This window comes from Cicer arietinum, chromosome 8, assembly GCF_000331145.2.
Source record: "Cicer arietinum cultivar CDC Frontier isolate Library 1 chromosome 8, Cicar.CDCFrontier_v2.0, whole genome shotgun sequence".
Classification (NCBI taxonomy): Eukaryota; Viridiplantae; Streptophyta; class Magnoliopsida; order Fabales; family Fabaceae; genus Cicer; species Cicer arietinum.
Genome location: NC_021167.2, coordinates 6901634 through 6923927, shown reverse-complemented (window position 1 = coordinate 6923927; position 22294 = coordinate 6901634). Strand labels below are relative to the sequence as shown.

Below are 22294 nucleotides of genomic sequence, written 5' to 3'. Positions count from 1 at the left end.
AGCATTAATAATGGTGGCATTAAGAGCATGGTGATATTATCCTATGAGTCTTTAAGTGGATCTTGTGTGGTTTCTATATCACCAATATCTTATATATCATTATATTTGATCAAAGTTTATTTATAAGTGATTATTTTACATAAGTGAAGAGAGAGGTGATTATATAAGTTGTGGTCTCTTTTAGTGACCTGTTTTTTCCTATCTCCTAATGGGGTAAGAGTACTTAATAAGGGGGTGGTAAGAAACTCTGATAGAGATGCTCTAAGATATTTGTTTCCTTAATGTTTAAGGTGGTCCAACAATGTACAAGACGAAATATTTGTTTTCACGTCAAATAATACTATTCGCACTTTCACCTAACCATCAGTGCCATGAGAGTTTCGAAGGTTCCAATCAAAATTAGATACCAAACACAAAATTACGTTAAACATCCTGTTAAATTCTTATGGAAATGTTTTTTGAGTCCTTTGATTTGTGGAGATGTTTGCCGCACCAACTAACGACTGAAAAGTCTTTTTTTTTTTTTTTTTAACTTCATTTTTTTTAATAACATTAATATTTTGTTGGAGATGAAATTGAACTCCCAACTTTCTTATCACTCCACTCCAACCATCAAATTAACTTTAGTATTTTGCTAACTATGTTATATGATACTAAATACATGTGAACTATAAAACCATTTAAAAATTGAATATTCACTTTGTTTCGACAATATGATAGTAACACATGAGAATATATGTTATGTAGCTACATCATTTAAAGAGAAAAAGAAACTACGATGCAAAAGTCAAAATCGAATTCATTGAATCACGAGCAAAAGTGATGTTGGTTTTCTGATGGTAGCAATTTTATAGCGAAGTCTATCATTTAGATCTTATCTCTAGTGGTCTAAATAATTATAAGAAAATAGAATGAAAGTTTTACTCAATGTTAGACTTTTTTCCATCAACAAATGAACACAGTTACTTGTTTATATTATAGAATACAAAAACCTTTTTAGTTCTTATATTCGAGGTGAGACGAAGAATTGCAAATTTTTTAATGATTCATATTTTGCTTCCATTGTCCGTTCAATCTACAACGACCATATTATTAATTTTTTCTTTTATATAAAAAATTAGCCTGAGAACATAACGACCACAATTACAAAAATCGACATGCAACACTAATAACTAGTAGGATATTAAAATTATTACAATTAATCACAAACTAATGCTAATTATTATTCACACAATAAAATATATTTAGATGTTGATATGTGTCACTGTCATGCATTAAATATTTAAACCGTCAAAAATTATTGTGTACGATAAAAGTAATCAATCAATTAAACAAACAAGTAGTTGTATATGATAAATAGTAATCAATCAATTAAACAAACAAGTAGCCGTCTTAGCTCAGCTGGTAGAGCGCGTGGCTTTTAACCACGTGGTCGTGGGTTCGATTCCCACAGACGGCGATAATTTATTTTTATAATTAATCATTTTTTTCATTATTTCTTGAAAAATGCAAAATCACTTAGAATAAATGCATTCACTATTTTTTTTAACATAAAATTTTTATTTTTAATTTTGTAACAAGTGAAGTTAGTACAATTGGTTAAATTTTTGTGATTTTAATTTTAAAATCAAATAGAAAATAATTTACATCGTATGCATGATTAATTTATTATTCCTATTCTTGCAGTGAAATTTTAATGGCTGTACATGTTTCAGTTTAGTACTATCATGTTTATTTTCAAAACTTCAGTTCTCATTCAAATAGATGTTTATCATTTAAAAATTACAAATTCATAACTAAGTAATGGAGATTACAACACAATTAAGAATACAGACAAAAACACAGACTAAAATTGTACCACATCTTTGAAGTTCAGATGAGAACTCAAGACAAGTACAACACTAATGATTATTTTTTTTTAAAAAAACAAGGAATTAAACTAAGTCTTATTTAATTCCTTCTGTACAACTTCAGAAATATATCATCCCCACGTGGACCATATATTTATAAAATCTAGTTTGCAGGCCATATCCCCACCATCCACCACCAATTAATGCCCTTTTGAAAATAATTTATACATTGGAATTCATTTTCCTTTATTATTCTAGATGATGCATGCAAGTTTATCTCACAGTTGTGGTATTGTGATATGGCCAGCTCATGAAGCAATTTTGGTAACATCTCTACTAGATCTGTTGTATTTCATGTGGCTTTTAACAAGCTGACCAGCTGCAATTGCAGACATGAGTGAAAGCTCTCCGGCAAGGACTGAACCAGCTACTATAGTTGCCAGTTGCCTAGAATTTGATCCCGGAGACTCTTTACTAGCACCCTTAACACCAAGTAAATTTAGACAAGCTGATTGAGATGCAAGCTGTGTGCCCCCTCCAACAGTGCCCACCTGCATATTATTAAACATCTCATAAATAAACCAAACACATAATAATAGTCTTGACATGTCAAATTTCAAAATCTAATAAATATGTACTAAATATGGAACAATATGAAATTATCCCTTAATTTTAAGAGACAAGGGAGTATAAAACTAGACGTGGATTGAACAAACTGTGTGCTGCTTTATAAAAAATTGACTACCAAGATCTAAAACATACATATAATGACAAATTAGAAATTAATGAAAAAGTCTAAGTATATGTTTGATTATCACATTGAACTATTGTGATTTTGCGATTTTGCAAAAGGTGAAGTTGAACATATTCCCAAGGCATGGAGTTAAGACCTTATGCAAAAAAGTCTGCTTCTCTCAACACCTGGCGAATAAGCATGTTCTGTACTAACGATAATAATTGTTTTATAAAAATAATGCACGATAGACAAAAAAACATACATTGCAGGTGAAAGGATCAATTCAGAAATAAACTAGTCTTGGATAAATATTTATGGCACTGAATATTATCTGACTGTCTTGTAGACACAGGTATACTATTTCTAATGGTATAGGACCATACACCGAATCCTTATCACGTGACTCACCAATAATATAGCTGAATACATAATTACTTGTCTGCAAGGCTATTTACTAAGTTGTGGCCATTTTAAAAAATTACAATAATTTACGTGTTAAAAACACCCTTTGACCTAGACCGACCCGATGTATTTTAGGATTGGATTGAGCCATAAAATGTGTGGTCCGATAAAATAGTATTGTCAATTAGCGGCACTAAAACGCTATTGACAACTTTGCAATGAAAAATTATAGGTTGCTCTAACATATGATTTTAGTTTGGCTTTAGGCCAGGTTTGTCTATGAAATATATTCTTAAAAATTAGAGATAATCAATGTAACAACCATCCAACAAGTGAGTAATTATACCTCAATGGAAGGCATAGTGACAGAGATATGAAGATCCTTCCCATCATTCACAGCTTCCATCATGGTAATACAATGAGAACTCTCAACATTCTGAGCAGGATCCTGACCAGTAGCCAAGTAAATAGCAGAAACAATATTACTAGCATGTGCATTAAACCCACCAAGAGCACCAGCCATAGCAGAACCAGTAAGGTTCTTTAGCATGTTGAGCTCAACCAAAGCTTCCACACTAGTCTTCAACACTTTCTTCACCACCTCTTCCTTAATTACAGCCTCACACACTACAGATTTTCCACGCCCTTCAATCCAATTCACTGCCGCAGCTTTCTTGTCCGAACAAAAGTTTCCTAATATAACCAAAACATATTCATTTCATTACATTACAATTTTAGCATAAACTTTGACCATACTATAACAAATATGCTACAAATAATCAAAAACAAAGTTAGTAACTAAGTGATGTATGTTTACCTGATATACCAATAACATCCATATCAGGAAAATCGGTTTGAAGAAAATCAAGCACGTTTTGTACACCTTTTGATACCATGTTCATCCCCATAGCATCACCAGTGGAACAAGTGAATCTAATATATAAATTCTTTCCTGCTATAGTAGCTTTAATATTCTGTAATCTCGCAAACCTACTAGACCTGAATATCCAAAACAAAATCAATTATCTAAATTAGTAACAATATTAATTTCAAAAAAATAAAATAAAATACTAAAAGTATTGCAGTAACATAGAAATAGAAGATTAATTATTACTTGTTGAAGGTAACAGCGAGGGAATCAAAATTTTGAGGATCTTCTAAAAAGAACTTTAACTGAGAAGCTCTTTTGGCTGAGTTGAATCTTACGACGGGGGCTCTAGTCATGCCGTCACGGAGGACTACGGCGGAAGCACCACCGGAAAGGTTAATAGCTTTACAGCCTCTGTTAGTGCTTGCAACCAAACAACCTTCGGTAGTTGCCATCGGAACAGTAAACTCGTTACCGTCGAGCAACAAAGGACCGGCAACTCCCACCGGAATTTGAATAAACCCTATCGGCATCTCACAGCACTGTCCTAATATAGAATCGTAATCAAAACCTTCCATTGGTAAACCCTCTAGTGATTTTCCGGTAACTCTTTGCACCGCTTCGTGTCGAATCGCCGCCGCACGCCGGCAATCTCCGAGTTTCGATTCCAGCGAGTAAGAAGGAATGGAACCTGACACCACCGCTTGGACAATATCCTCGTCCTCCAGGGAAAGTTGAGCCGGCGGAGGCGCAACTTTCTCTTTGGAGATTTTTTGTGGCAGTGAAGGTAGCTCCGGTGCAACACCGACTAGGCATGTGCCTACGTTTTTTGGAATGTCGGATTCATCTTCTTCATCGTAATGAACCGCGCGAGAAGCGGCGAAAGGATGAAGGATGAAACCAATGCCGAAGAAAGCCATAAGGTAGATAACGGAAGCGATGAGGGAAATAACAGCAACAACCTCGGAGAGCGTGAGGACGTGGAGAGGTGTAGAGGTTCGGATCTTCTCACGCCACCGGTGAAGAAGAAAATACGCGACGGAGAAGAAAAGGCCGAAGAAAACCGCGTTTGTTAAGTAGAGTGATTGTGACTGTGAATCCTGCTTTTGAATCTTCATTTTGGAAGATTCGCCGGAGGGGTCAGAACGGACGACGGCGTTTACATTTCGCCGGTGAACGTCCATTTCTCTCCGGTTAAGTTTCGAAATAGAAAATAGAAAAATAGAAAAATGGAGAATGAGTGTAAGGAAAAAATGAGAGAAGGAAAAGAGAAAAAGGAGTTATTAGTTTAGTTTATGGGATGATTGGTTGAAAGAAAATGCGAGGATTTAGAAGGTTTTTTATAGAGTTAGGGAGGGAAATGCGAACGACCATTGCACACTCGTACGGCATGTCGTTTCATCCTTCACTTGCTTAGTCAATTACTAAGCGTACAAGTTAAACGTGTTAGAAAAAGGATTATTTAAATTATAAAGTTTAAGCAGAAAAACGATCTTTTATATGTAACTTATAATGTTTAATTATATAGAAATTTAATTTAATTTTTATAAATTATAAATAAACTTTAAAATAAAATCATATCAAATCGAGTCAATAAAAATATACAATTCAAATAATATTAAAAAATTAAATTATTATACATCACTATTAATGATTAAAAAATATATATTATCTGTATTTATGATTGTTATTGTAATGTTAATAAATATTTTTAAAAAATTAAACTTGCAAATACTACATATAATAATAAATGGATACAGATTCTTGAGATATTTAGATAAATTTTATAATTAAATAAAATATAATAATTAATTTGTGTCAATCATAAGTTAATATGAGTATAGATCAAACTATACATTCATTCAATAAAATCGTTTTAATAATTAGTTGTTAGATTGAGAGCTAATATGATATAGATTATGTCTATAAATTTTAAATATTAATGTATAATCATTTTCTATATATATATATTATCAGCTTCTTTCTCTAGACTAAACGATCAACTTCGATTATTTAACTAAAAAAGTAATCAATTAATTAAAGAATTTTTAAATTCTTGTAAACAAAATATATTAAAATGTTCATCATTTTTATCATCGTTTATGTAATTTTTACAGTAATTATTGTTAAAGTAAAACATTTTTAAAGATCTTATGATTCATCGCGGTCTCTTGTTATTAATCACTTTATTATATATTTTTTCTTTTCTTCACTTAAGAAAAATGTTTTAAACTAATTTTTAGTTTATAATCACTCTTCTAAATTATTTTCTTTCTCTTCTAAACTAATTTTCGTATTATTTTTAATAATTTTGTGTCTTGGTACAACGTTTTTTTATTTATCGTTGTAATGCAACATTAAGCAACATACTTTCTCAAGTGTAAGTAAATATCCAAAAATAAAAGCAAAAATATAAATGTACCAAACTGTTTTAAAAATCTTAATAGTCTTTTTACTATTACGTTGATTTTCATTTCTATTCAAATTGATTTATTTTGTTTCATTGTATATGGATGTAATGAGAAAAAAAGATCATAATGAACTCGTGAACAACGAGGGAATTAATATTGTAATGTCTAGATAGCAGATTTTATGGACCGCATGCACGAAGATATTTTTAAGAACCAACGAGTTTAAGACTACTAGAACACATAATCAAACCTCAAATAAATACTGCTAACATGTTATTTATTGAATTAGTTAGAAGCCTTGAGTTGACTAAACAGACATATTCCTTGTCCTAGAGACTTAAGTTTTATGTTATTTATTGAAAAGAAGATTTATATGAACCATTTTTTATAATAAAATGGTGACTAAAAAATACAAAATAGAAAAGATGACTTAAATCTTATATTTATATAAAGGAAATTAAATCTAATAGACCTAACATAAAGGAAACGAACTAAATTGAAGTATAACTAATCTAATATTTAATTATCAGTAGAAATCAATTAAGACTAAATTATATTTAATATAATTTTTTATAACTGATCTAAGTTAATTTATTTGAAATAAAAAGGTTTAATTGACATATATAGTGACCGTGTTTGTATAAATATGATAAAAAAATTGATTTTATATTTTTCTTTTTCAAAAATGTGATGTTTATTAAATATTAATGCAAAATTATTTTAAGTTTTCAAATGATAGTGTAAGTGGTTGACTTATAAGACATATGAAGAAGTTTGAGAAAAAGATCCATCTTCAAACTTTAACATAACATACTAAAGAACTAATACCAGTACATGTTTATCCAAAAATAATTCATTGAGGCGGTGTATTGTTCTTTCTGGAAATTATTTCCTTTTTATTATTTGCTATTTTCACATACACCAATTTTATTTCTTATATTTAAGTGTGTATTTTAGGGTTTTGTTTACTATAAGTTTTATATGTTTGATATATTTAAATGTTTTATAAATTATTGCTATACATACTCCAAATTGTACAGCTCTATCAATTAAATATTTAAACTTTCAACCGTGTATTTTTTTAAATTAATTTAAAGAGTTTTTATGTTAATAATCAATTATAATTATTAAATCATTAATTCGGTCACTGATTTGATCGCAACAGCTAGCGATTAGCAGTTTACCAACTGATTTAAATTAGTCACTAATTCGATCGCTATTGAATTTAGTGACCGGAAATTTGGTCTCTAAAAGCGTTTTTTCTAGTAGTGATTAATAATATTTAAATTTTACGTAATTATTATAAAATTATATATAATTGGTCATTATTTATCGATTATATAAAACTTTTTACATTAATAATATAGAAAAATTATTTCCTTTTCATATATAATTTGGAATATCTAAGCGTGATTAAATAGACACATATACTATAGTATTTTTTTTCTTTCCAAATTGTACAGCTCTAACATATTGTGTTTATTAAATATTAACCAATCACATCCATGACTTTATGTAGTTACACTATTTTGGCTTCTCCGTCAAGATTGAGTGTTTTACATTTTAAGATTGAATTTTTTTTTCTTAAATTGTTCTTAAAATCCAAACCATCTGATTTAAATCGAATGATCAAAATATGTGTGGCTGCATGCACTGTGCTGCATGTAATCCATAATCATGTTATATCCCAATTGAAACATAACAAGTACTTAATTTAGTTGTGATATCAATAGGGGTTAATACTATTATCGATTAATTGTTAACATTTTGTAACCACCATCGTCTCCTTCTTCAACTTTGGTCAAATGATTCCTTTTTCTTTTTCTACCATTGCTTCTAGCTATAATTACTTTCAAAACGGTGAGGTCCAATATCAATACATTGAAGTTCATTCCTTCATTAAAATTTGGTAGATATATATAGGAGATTGCACAATTATTTTTCATTTTTCTTTTGACAAAATTTTAATTTTGAAATATACCATTTCCCATCTGTTTCATAAATAGAAGGAAATGACTATATTTCTCTCTATTTTGAAATTTACTACCTTGATACAATCAAACAAAACAATATAACATATATTAAGGTAGGAAAATATCTAATTAAGAATTGTTTTCATTATGATTAAACTTAAGACTATTGAGCTATAGCAATTTGGAGTTGGATCAGACGATAAACAAAATTTAATTAAAAATTATTTTAATTAAAATTTAATTTGTTTGATCAGAACGATATCTAATATAATAGTCCAGACACAACAAAATTTTTAAATTATTTTGCAAGTATTTTGGTCTACATTAAATAAGAAAGAAAAATCGGTCATAGTTTTCTTCTATTTGTATGTACACTTTTTCCTTTTTGATAGATATACATTTTAATGGACATGTATTTAAAATAATTCCTCAAATATGTCTTATATTTAGCATGTTGAATAAAGTAAAACATTTCTATGGAGAAACTACATCCGAAAAAAATAGTGTTAATATTTTTCTACTGAAGAATTAAATCACAATCCTAAAACTCTCTAAGACATTGTTTAGGAACTGAAAAAGGGAGAAGGATTTGTCTAAGAAAAAGGGTGGAAGGAGAGATAACGATAGACAAAAACCTTACTTTGAGTGTCAAAATACTCCTCAATTTTAGGAAGTTTCAAAAAGTAAATAAGGGTTTTAAAAAAAGAAAACTTTAAGAAGTGCCTTTGGAATACCTAAAAAATAGCTAAAAGGGGAATACAATCTTCAAAAATGTATATTCAACAATTTGAAATTTTAAAAATTGATTTGCTTTGTTTTTATTAAAGTTGTCATGCATGTGTTGCTGATTTATTTTCTCTCTTCAAGGCTCTATTAGGTATTCTCTCTAAAATTGAATTATTTTTTAAATCTTTTTTAGGGTGTTGAGAAGGCTCATAAGGTTCATTGGATCAAGTGAGATATAGTTTGTTGTGAGTATGAGCAAGGTATACTTAGTGTGCATAATATGCGTGTGTTCAACATGTCGCTTTTGGGTAAATGGTGTTGGAGGCTTAAAACAGATACAGATGGATTGTGATTTAAGGTTTTTCTAATAAGTGTGGTTGTTCAAATGAGATTTTGGGAGGTGGTACTTCTCGTGATTCTTCGTGGTGAAATGATATTAGGTGTTTAGAGGTTGGAGGTGGGAGTATTCGAGAATAGTGGTTCTCAAACAACTTACTTGAAAGAGTAGGTAATAGTGAAAATATTTTGTTTTGGTTTGATTCGTGTTTGGAATGTGGACTATTACGAAGTAGGTTTAGTCAGTTGTTTGTGGTGCATGATAAATTTATAATAGTGGCAAATATGTTTAGATTGGGGTGAGAAATTGCGGAGATGGATGCGAGTGGTGTCATAGTCTGTTTCAGTGGAAAGATGGGTTGATGGAAGAGTGTGTTTCGTTGTTTGTGGTGCATGATAAATATATAATAGTGGCAAATATGTTTAGATTGGGGGTGAGAAGTTGGGGGAAATGGATGTGAATGGTGTCATCGTGTGTTTCAGTGGGAAGATGAGTGGGTGAAAGAGAATGTTTCGTTGTTTGTTTATGTTCTTTTGTAGGATCGAGTTCAGGCTTTGTGACAATGGAAAAGTCATACATATGCATGTGGGATGTATTATGTGAAAGATGTTTATCAAAAATTGATGTATAACTCTTTTGTAGATCATTATCCCTTTAATGATATTAATTGGAATAAAATGGTGTCGCTAAAGGTGTCTCTCTTAGCTTGGAGGTTGTTGCATAATTGGTTATCTACGAAAGACAATTTGCTAAAAAAATGCATTTTTGATAGCTCTTCGAGCTTGTGTGGGTGGATGTGGACTTGAAGAACCTGTTCAACATCTATTTTTTTATTGTCCTTTTTTTTGTTCGATTTGAAAAAACATTCTTATTTGGTTGAACATTGAGGATCCTTTGTCTAATGTTGTTTTACACCACGCTCAAAAATTTGGTGGGTTAGGTGTGCATAGCTGGTCAACATTTTTTCAATCTTTGGTTAGTGTGCATTTGGGCTATATGAACAATAAGAAATCATATTATATTCAGACAGTAAGAGTGTCACACTAAGATTTAATCTATGACGGTTTAACTCGACTCATTGTTTGATCTAGTTGTATGTAGTTTGTTTTTGGGTTGTTTCTAGTGTGTAGAAGAGTTTTATTCTTCGGACTCCGTGCATTTTATTGTCCTATTGAGTTTTATTAACTCTCTTATATGTGTATAATCTTATTATATCTTGTGCATAAAATTCTATTATTTTAATATATTATTTGATCGTTTCAAAATAAAAAACTTAAAAAATGATATTTTCCACGTAAAATTCATCTTTTATTTTCTTTTTTTATTCCTTAACAAATATTCTTAAAATAGTAGTCAGCATAAATAAATAAATAAATAAAAAATCAACCTCTTTAGTCTCATTGTAGTATAATGTTTTTAATTGCCTACTTTAAACTACGGTATCACTTCTATAGAGTAATACGAGTAGTAGATATTTGAATCTCTTAATCATTTGATTCATATTTTAATATTTGATTGATATATAAATGATTTAATTATATTGAAAGATTAATCTCTATTGTTATGTGCAGATAAAAATTCACTCATTTATTTTTTTTTTTATAATTTATTTAATTTTAATTAACGATTTGATTATTTATGTCTTAAAATATCAATAATGTTATCATTTTTTACATAAATCCAGAAAATTCATCGTTATTTTCTAACAAAAAACATAACATTAATTACCATTTTCAACAAAATCTATATTTTCATCAAATTCATAACTCAAATATTCAAATAAATCCATATTTTCATCTCCAACAACAACAACAACATTAAACTCATCTAATAAAGAACTCACATTTGATGTTGGTGAGAATGATAAAAAGAAGAATATTTCTCTTGACAATTTGGTGATCAAATTTTAAAGCGTGAGTTTTTTATTTAATGGAATTGATTTGTTATTATTGGTAAAGATATAAATTTATTTGAATATTTGAATTATTAATTTGATGAATATATGAATTTTGTTGAAATTGTAAATTTTATGAATTTTATTTAAAGATAATAATAAAAATAATAATATTGTTAATTAAAAAATTAAATCATTAATTAAAATTAAATAAAACATCAAATAAAAAAATTTAATTATTAACTGAAATTAAATTAAATAATAACAAAGATATTTTGGCATAAAAAAACTACGTTAATGGCACTCCAAGCTGACTTGCTACGATGGATTAGTTACACGGGAATCAGTTGTAGTGACTAATTATATTGAGTTGCTGTACGGTCTGAGTCAACACATGGTCAATTAATCTAATCATGGAAACATGGTTAATGGGTCCCCACCCTCAATGGTATAACTGTTCTAATTCAAGTCTTATTGGAGGGACAAGCATATTGCATTCTTTTGCTTAATTTTTGGTCATGCAAAAGGTATATGAAAAATGCACTCATTAATTTCTGAATTTATCCCAAATTAACTCTATGGAGAGAGAACTTTCCAAGTCAATAGGTTATTACCTCGAAAGTTCATAGTGATCCATACAATACTATCTCAGTTACCATTGCTTATTGTTTTGGGTTAATGTTCCATCTCGACAAATCATATCACCAAAGGCTTAAGTGATTATAACTTAGTCTTTGGTCACAATGACTTTTTCCTCATTACATTAATGATATGAGCGAGATTAATCCTACCAGTATTTTATTTGTAGATCAATTGTTCAAAAGTTTAACCTAATCATTTCTATAAATATAAGGAAATTAAGAAGAACAACAAAGGTAAACAATCTCTAATTTACTTTATGACTTACCTCTAACTTAAATTCTTAATATGTTATGGTTTTTACATGTATCACTTCCTTTGAAAATAAAATTATCATCAATCATCGATCTCCATCACTACCTAGATTATATCATTTATTGTACATTTAACTTCCTCAATTAACACATTAGTGATTTTATATTGATCAATAATCTTCAAAGATAACTCATATGGTGCACTTTCAAACTTGATTGTTTCGATTCTTATAGAGTCATGCTATTTAATTAGAGACTTGTATTTTTTATATAGCTATATGAAGGAGATAAATTTGGCTCGATAAGCACTATGTGTTATTTTTCTTTATTAAAAATGTGTCGTGTCATATTCTTCGTCTTCGCTCAGGGTTATTTCTACTTTTTATTCTTTTGATTTCTTATGCTCTTGACTTAGGGTCATTTCTATTTTTTACTCTTTTAATTTAATTTCTTTCACTATTAGAGATTTTGAGAGTTAAAATCTTCTTCATTTATCTTCTTAATTACTATAATTTTGAAGGATTTTTTTTTTCTCATAAATATTTAAATCCTACTAAATATCGCATTATTATATTTTGTATTTTCAATACCTAATGAAAAAATGGAGAAAGCGGTAAATGAAGACCCACGTATATATATTTTACAAAGAAAGAGTATGTAAGTTATAATTTTTGTAAAAAAGTAAGTAAATTATATGTAAATACACTAGTCATTTTAACCTTGTTACATCGTCGATATTAGATCGGTTGTCATACATCCAATGTAATAATCAAGACGGTGGTGATGAATTGGGGTCTATTGTTGAAGGCCATGATGATGATGTAAAGAAGCTGAGTCAAATTGTTTGTTGTTTGTTTATATTTTCATGGTTAAAGAATTTTGTATTAAGTCATTATTATTCAATAATTTGACTCAAATTGTTTGTTGTTTATTTTTATTTTTTGAGTTATTATGATAATTTTTTATTATTTATTATATTTTTTAAATGTTAATTATTGGTTTCAGTTTTTAATACGTGTTTCATTCAGCTTTGTGATGGTTTCTTGGACGCTAATGCATTAAATTGTTATGTTGATTTCGTGCTTGCAGCTGACAATGAAATCTTTGGCCAAAGACAGTGAATAATGGTAATCATTCAAGTGATTTGGTTGTGTTAATTCATATGAACCTTTTTGGGTTAATCCTGATAATTAATATGATTACTATCTTTTATGTATACTTAGACTTGTGATTTGTTTGTGTTTTCATGTTTAGTATAATGTATTGTCAATATAGTTGATGTCATTATGTGACTCCTTGGGTCGAGGCATGTTCAATTTGATTATGTCTATAATTACATTATTGTTATGATTCTACTTATTTGCCGTGACAATGCTACGATGCAATTGATATTTAGTTGATTTATTAATTGTTATAATGAAGGAAGTATGAAATTTAGTTAAATTTTGAATACGATTTGTTAGATTGGTTCAAATTTAATCAATGTAATAAATCAATTTTGAATTTGACTTGTTAGATTGGTTCAAATTTAACCGATGTAATAAATCAATTTTGATTTGTTACATCTGTCATTTTAGCCGATTATATAATTCACTATTTATTACAATGCTTGATGTTATATTAGACCAATAACCGATCTAACATGTACATAGGAACCAATGTAACAAGGTTTAATTGCACTACTTATATCTTTAAAATTTGTTAAAGTATTCTTAAAAATGTATTTTTCTTATAGGAAAATGTTAATTAATTTTGTGGTATACTTTAAAAAAAAATAAGGAGCATACTTCAACCAACTAGCCACTATCTTTACACTTTTTGAAAATAATAGTTGTTAACATATATATCTATATCTTTACATCTAATAAAGGAGATAAAAGAATTTAGTGTAGCCTACTATTTATAATACCAGAATTATCCTCAATAATTTTTTTTTAAAAGTATTATCCGGTAACATATAAAGTAACTGTATAAAAACGTCAACCACATTAATATATGTTAATAAAATTTATAAGTATATTTATTTAATTTCACTTATTTTATTGAAAATCAAAATCAAAATTACACAAAAATTACTATTCAAAATTAACATATATATTAAAACAATCAAAAAATAGATAAACGGATACGAGACGTACGTAATTACATTCATTAATCAACATAAATGGGGAAATAAACTTATATGCATATCTAAGATATTTTATTATTCAACAATTGGATATATAACAAAAACCATCATGTATATACCAACATATAATAATTCTGGTATAGCAACCAAAACTTTTAGGAGGGTTAGCAATAAATTACATTATGTGAAAATGTTCATCAATTTTTTGGTGAAAATATATTACTGTGTTACATTTGAATTGTCCAGATTATTGTGTTATATAGCATCTGAAATATCTAATACGTTGTGTTACATCACATTTAAAAGTTGGACAATTCAAATGTATAATACAATAATATTTTTGCACAAAAATTCTGACACAAATATTTTTTATATAATATCATTTAATGTTAATCTTCTCAATTTTTTTGAATTGTCTAACTTTTATCGTACGTAAATAATTGTCAATTTTTTCTAAGAGTATTAGTATATGGTCAATTTATTGTGTTACATTCATCAAAAATATTACACGGACATTCTTAAGAGAATTTTATCTTGATACATTCCTATAAAATATTATTCACACATGACATCTAAAATTTTAAGAATGGTTACATGTCATATATGACTTCATTAGAAATCATTAATGAACTTAATGTGATTTTATTTTTCTCTTGCTAGCTAAGCATAATATGATGTAAGAGTTAGTTTTTTGATATAGACATTTGGCTTAGCCAATAAGTTCGGTGTGAGTATACATAACAACAAAAACCAGTTAGGAGAAATGCACAAACAAAAAATAAATATAGTAGCTGCCAATTTGTCCCAATTGTTTGTAACAAGAGTGGAATGGAAGAAAACCACGTTATTTTTGTGGGTTAAAATGTGATAATAGGATACGTGTTTGTCTACTATTTCTATGACTTCCAACGTTCAAACAAAAATGTTTTGGTTGGCATAAGCATTTTATCTTCACGACAAATTTTAATTTATTTATGGAGTATTTTGAGATTAAGTTCCTTTGGTAGATGGTAACCTATGGTAGCTAGATAAGTGGTTTGGTTTTAAAATCTCTTACAAATTAAGGAATTCATTTATGTTAGACTTATTAATATGGGTTGAATTTTGCAGAAGAGTCATAAGAAGAAATACTAACATTTAATATTTGATGTGTCTTGCCTCCGAGTGAGTGAAGATATAAAAAACTAATTATAAAAAATTATGTAATAACATATATTATAATAAAAATATGAAGATTATATAATTAAAGAAAAATAGTGTACGATTTTTTTTCTTCTTTTTGTCAACTATGCAAAAACATTTCTCAACCATTTTATTTGGGGAATCCTGAGATCAAGCTCAAACAATTCAACTTTAAAAACAATAAGTCCAATAAATGAGTAAACGTTGTATAATAGTTGGGCCTATCCGTAAAGAAACCCAAAAAACATGTAAGTATATGGAATTGGACCCCACATTTTAACTTCTATTCTTATATTTTATCATTTTTTGTATGAAGTATGAACTTCTAAAAATATCTTTTTAAAAAATACAAAAATTTAAACAAAATCAGCCTATTTTGCCCCATATTTATTTTACATACTGAAATTTTGTTTTTAAAATTTTTGGTATACAAATGTTTTTGTCAATTCTTTTTACATATCGGAAACTGAGTTTTCAAAATTTCTTATATGTAATTTTTTTTTTAGATTTTATACATACTGGATTTTTTTTAAAATTTTTGCTATGTAAAATTTTTTTCTCAATTTCTTACGTTAAAAAACAACACATATTCAAAGTCACGTAAAATTTTGAATTTTGAGTATAAAACATTTGAATATTTACAATTCTTACACAAATATTCTCGGAAAAAAACTGTTCAATGATTGTTCAAATTTCAATTTCTATTAGTTACAAAAATCATTCAATGATCGACGAATTTCAATTTTATTCATACTTCATACTCATACTCCACATTTTAATAGAAATTATATTTTATTCGTATTTTTCAAAAATAATAATAATAATAATAATTTTTAAAGAAAAAACAAAAAATAATTCAACACCAAAAATACTAAAAAAAAATCATTAGACACCAAATTTTTTTTATGTAAGAGTATTTTCAAAAATACTTTTTAAAAGTGTATATCAGAAAAATTAAAGTTTGAGTTTTCTAGAGTATAAGAATATTTTGAAAAAAATTAAATTTTAAGTTTTTTTTAACGTGTTATTTTGTAAACTTAAATAAGTTTAAATGTCACTAATTGTCAATGTAATAAATTTAACATTGTGAACACATCAAAATCATTCATGAGCATAACTTTAGAGGTGGCTATGGTTAGAGGTGACTCTTGAGAGAGTTTGAATTGTGATTCCCTTTTTAAAAATTAATTTTTGATTTTAATTTAAACTAACTCAAGATTAATCTTTATTTCAAAAAACAACAAATGCATTACGTTCTTGGTTAGTTAAATTAAATTAAATAAATTATTTATACGTGATTTGTGCTAGTGAGTGAAAATAATTAAAAATAAAGAGAAGATAATCACACAATAATGTATCATGGTTCACTCAATGTGGGTTATGTGTCTGGTCATCATAATTTGTGAGATTTTCCACTAATGTGTTTGAACAAGAATGTTCTTGTTTTTCACATAAACTTTATTGATAACTCTTGATTAGTTACAGTGTTCACCTTTCGAGCTTGAAATGATTTTTTACAATTACCTTTCAGACTTTCAGTTCAGAAAATGATTTTTACAAGTCACTTTTTTAATCACAAAAATGATTTTTATAAACCACAAACAATATTTAAAAATATAGTCTTGAGTTTCAAATGAAATATTGAAAGAAGATTGATTGATCAGAATCTACTAAACACTTGTTTGAGTTTGATTTTCAATAGAAAACTCAGTAAAAAGATAATTGAATCTAGTGAAGGAGAACTGAAACTTTTGCTTGATTGAAGACCTTTGAATTCTCAAATATGATTGCTTTAGTGATTAAATGATTGACCTTGAAACTCTTGCTATTATCTTGACATTTAGGTTCCTTTTATAGACGTAATGAAAGTTGATGACAATTCATGTAGTGGTTTATAATACAACTGTTCAGATTGATCTTATAATAGACATATGTTTTATTTTATCAACAACGTTTTTGCTTTATAACCAGTACGTTATTCGTTTCTGTTTTGAGTGACTATTGGACCGAGATCTTTTGATAACTGTTTGATGTCAGATTTTGTTTGTATGTATGCAAGTTGTCTTTATATAGAGATGCAATATTAGTGTCCTATTTATCCTTGCTTCACAGGACATCAATTTGGAGATTGATCTTGTTATAATTTTTAATGTTGTTTTGCTTTTTTTAATCTTTTGTGTTTGATCATAGTTCTGAGCTGCCTGAATGTTTAATTCACTTAAAATATGAGATTGATTCATTTCATTTTTAGAACAAATTGTCAAGAATTATCTTGTATATAGACAAAAGTTGATCCTTTCGCAAACCAGAATGATTTTGGTTTGACCAAACTGAATGCTGTCAAATACCAGAATGATTCTGGTTTATCAAGACTGTTGTTTTTATAAACTAGAATGATTTTTACCAGAATGATCTTGTATTGTTGTATATGATTACTTATCTTTAAATAACACACTTAAAAATACAAATTATATAGCAACACAATTTAAAATTATAATTAAAAATTAATTAACTTTATTTGAATATTTGACTACTTTGTATACGTCGATGTTGGAGTTGAAATATCTTGTATTAAGAAATTTGTAATTGTAATAAATGACTAGTTTAGGTAAATAGTTTACATGTTTGAATATTATATGTTGCTATTATGTTTGAGGGATAGTTTTATTTGCAAGAAATTCCAATAAATACTTAAAGAGTAGAGAGATACTACCCATGCATATATATTTAAGGGTGAGATACTTTCCACATATATACTTAAGGATAATAATATGTTTTTCATATATGCTTCCCAAAAAGATCATATTCATAATACATCAAGATGTTACATACATAATAAATAGGCTAAATATCATTTATGATCTCTTAACTTAATTTCAGTTAACGTTTTAGTCTTTTATCTTTTTTTTTTTTTTCTCAATTTGGTCATTCATTTTAATTTTAAGTGACAATTTGATTTTTTATGTTTTAAAACGTCAACAAAAATTCAAAAATTCATCAAAATTTTCAAACAAAATCCATAAAATTAATTATATTTTGTAATATAAAACAAATTTAATCAAATTCGTAACTCAAATCTTCAAATAAACTCATATTTGTCATTCTTTATTTGATATTGTTGGAGATGAAAATATGAGTCTGTTTATAAATTTGAAGTTATGAATTTGATGAAATTACATTATATTGAGGATGATAATTAGTTTTATTAGTCATGTTTAAAATTTTTTATGAGTTTTTTGAATTTTTGCAAAGAATAAGGATAATATTGTTGACATTTTAAAACATAAAATATCAAATTGTCACTTAAAATTAAAATAAAGTACCAAATCGAAAAGAAAAAAAAAATGACTAAAACGTTAATTGAAATTAAGATAAGTGACCACATGTGGTATTTTGCCAAATAAATAACAATATGACTATTTTACGGGTAAAATAAATATTATACACATTAATGATAAAAATTGTTATGTTTGAGTGATAGTCTAATTAGAAAGAAAAAAAAATATAATTGTAAATGAAAAATATATAATTAGTACTTAGAACCAAATATTAATACTTAATAAAATTTAAAATTTGAATACGATAAACATAATATAGAGCTAAAGTTGGACATAATAGAACGGGCAAAAAAAAAGATAATTTGCTTTAAAATAATTTAATTTCAGATAATTTGTATATAATTTTTAAGTTTTTAACTTCGTTGTTATTTTAAATTGTGAATTGAACAGTTTAATTGTTATTTATATTAAATAAAAATTCATATTTTTCATTGATCCATATATGCATCATTGTATCTCATGTTCATATTAAATAAAAAATTCATGTTCTTAAAATATTATATCTCATGCTTGATATCTGATATCGTAATATGCATCATTATAATTGATTGAAGTTATAAAAAGTATTTACAATTAATAGTGTGTATAAATTAAATATTTGAATTTGTGGCTACATCCACCAATTTATTAAAATATGTCTTTTTTTTTTTTCTTGAGAGGAATTGACCAGATGGATATAACTTAGTATAGAAATGTAAAAGCGTAGCGCACATGAATTTTGATGGATTTCATTAACTAACTGAAAATATATATATTAACCGATTTTGTATTAATATTATATTACAATACTTTTGACTTAACCTTCCAAAAAATTGCTTTTTTCTTAACATACTTAGCAAAACCATTAATAAAGCGTTATTCCTCTTTTAAAAAAGATTACAAACTCTCTTTTGATGCTTAAGAAAAATCTCCTCTTCAACCTTCATCGATTTCTTTTAGCCACATTGAAAGAATTCAACTGCAACAATAATCAATCAATTTTTACAAATATATATGGCAGCGTCTGAAAATAATTGTTCAAAGAGAACACTTTAAAACCGAATCTAAAGAGTTCTTTTAAAGGGTTTTATAAAAGATGTTATAGACCTTGAAATAAAACACATTATATTATGACTCAAGTTTTCATAATAAATATGTAGAAAATACAGTAGATGCAAAAAGTATTACACATTGGAAGAGTTACCTAATTCAATTTTTAAAATTCATTTTGAAATGCTGCCTTGTAAACCAAAAAGATTATTTTAGAAACAAGATATTTTAAAGGTATTTTTTGGGATCATCATAAGTTTATATTTTTTAGATTTGAAACTCAATTTTAAAATTAAAAAACATTTTCGGTTAAAATAAGATTGAGTTTTTAATTTTAAAACAGTATATTTTTTTAAAAATTTCAACAAAAATATAGATTTTATAATTGTTGTTCTTATTTTAAAATTAACACATTATTATAACTAGATATAAACACCACTCGTAGAGGTGGAATATGTTGGACTATGCCAAATTTTGCTTAAATATATCAAACTAGCTTTAAAAAAATTAAAATATGAGTTTGGTTATTATTTGTCAAACGTTTTATTTTAAGTCTTGGTATTTAATAGTCCGATATAACTTATTAGTCAATTAAAAATTATATTTTGAATTAAAATTTTTAAAAATAATATTTTGTTGGTATCTAAAAAGACTAATAGTACATCCATAATATCAATTTTTCCATAGTTCACAACACACTTGTTGTATATATGATCACAATCGTCAAATTTATAGCATAATTATTTTTTGAGAGAGAAAAATAAATATAGATGTAAGAAAGTTGGAACGAAAAATTAGGTTTCAAATTTATAATAAAGATTAGTTTATTACAGAAAAACAAAGATATATATATATATATATTGAATTTCTCTATAAAAATTAAAACTCACATATATCCTTTAAAATAAGATAATAAATGTTTATCTACATAATTAATGTTTTTTTAATTTTTTCACATGCAAATTAGTTTAGAAATTCAATTTATTACAATGTTTCCATTAAATCTTCATATTTTAAGATAATAATTAGAAAAAACTCTCAAAATTAAAAGATTGTGTGTGTAATTTAATATAATTTAAAGATTAATAGTACAAAAGAATATAATGTAAATGATCAAATAAAAAAAAAACTTAAAAAATTTAAACAAAAGTTGAATAAACTAAATATGTACTTTTACGTTGAAGAAAATATGATACATTTAGCTCTAATGGAAAATAAAAATATGAGATTATTTATACGATGACTAAAATAAATCAAGAAAATAGCTCAAGAATTAGTCGACATCATGAACTTTATTTTGTTCATCATATTATTTTATTTATTATATATTATTATAATTTATTGTCATATCGTCATTATTTATTTATATCTTTAAATTCATTTCAGTGACTAATTTCAACTCTTTTTTTTAGTAATGTAGTATGTCTCAGCATTCAAACAAGATTTTTTTTATATGTCTTTTTTTAAAAAAAATTAATCAATATACCATACCATTTATGTATAGTGAAATTTATATACATTAATAATGATTTTTTTTTTTTTTGGTATGCGACCTCAAAATAAAATCATTCTTCCCATAGTCGCATGAGATAAATGCGACTTTAAAAATAAAAAAAACATAATATTTTGATATATAAATTTCAAGGTAAAGTATATTTCTTAAAATTCAACAAAAAAAATAAATTTTATAATTCTTGTTTTTGTTTTAAAATTATCATGCCGCCGATACAAGACATAAGTACCACTCTTAGGAGTGAGAAAAGGTCGGGCAAAACCCACTTTTGTTTAAATAGGTCAAATTTTCCTAAAAGAATTAAAATTTGAGTTTGACTATTATGTGCAAAGGCTTTATTTTAAGTATGGTATTTGAAAGTCTAATCTAACTTATTAGTCTATTAAAAATTATATTTTGTGTCAAAGTTTTTAAAAACTTCATTTTGTCTAACTAAAAAAACTAATAGGCCAATAAAAAATACGAATTTTATGGACTTGGTACAACCATAACATCAATTTTTTCACTTTTCACAATAGACTTGTCGTATGTATGAATACAATCATAAAAATTAAAATTTATAGCGTAATTGTTTTGAGAGCGAAGAATAAGTATATATTTGAGAATTAGGTTTTAAATTTCTAATAAAAATTATTTTACTACAGAAATATAATGATTCATATATATTTTTTGATTTTTTCTACGAAAATTTAAACTTACGTATACCTTTTAAAATAAATTAATAAATTTTTATCTATATAGTCAATGTATTTAATTTCTTTCATATACAAAATAGTTTTATATTTAATTTGTTGCGGTTTTTTGATTAAATTTTAATATTTTAAGACGATAATATGAGAAAATTGTCAAACTTAAAGATCTGCATACATAATTTAATATAACTTACAAGACGTAACTTAATATAGCTTAAAGGCTATGATGTAAAATAATGTAACTTAAAATACTAAATCAAGAAAAAATACTTACATGATTTAAGTAAAAATTGAGTTAAATTTAAAAAACTAAATATGTATT

The 22294-nt window shown here is 26.7% G+C and overlaps 1 protein-coding gene and 1 non-coding gene across 2 annotated transcripts; one reads left to right on the top strand and one right to left on the bottom strand.

The window, feature by feature from the left end:
- Positions 1-1386: 1386 nt before the first annotated feature.
- On the top strand, positions 1387-1459 carry TRNAK-UUU (transfer RNA lysine (anticodon UUU)). Its single transcript has one exon. It is a non-coding gene; the product is annotated as a tRNA-Lys (tRNA).
- Positions 1460-1730: 271 nt separating this feature from the next.
- On the bottom strand, positions 1731-5179 carry LOC101506157 (3-hydroxy-3-methylglutaryl-coenzyme A reductase 1-like). Its single transcript, XM_004512234.4, has 4 exons — positions 4103-5179; positions 3806-3987; positions 3335-3681; positions 1731-2401 (listed from the first exon to the last, which is right to left on the bottom strand). The coding sequence occupies exons 1-4, from the start codon at positions 5038-5040 to the stop codon at positions 2159-2161; spliced, it is 1710 nt and encodes a 569-aa protein (XP_004512291.1). The 5' UTR covers positions 5041-5179; the 3' UTR covers positions 1731-2158.
- Positions 5180-22294: the final 17115 nt, after the last annotated feature.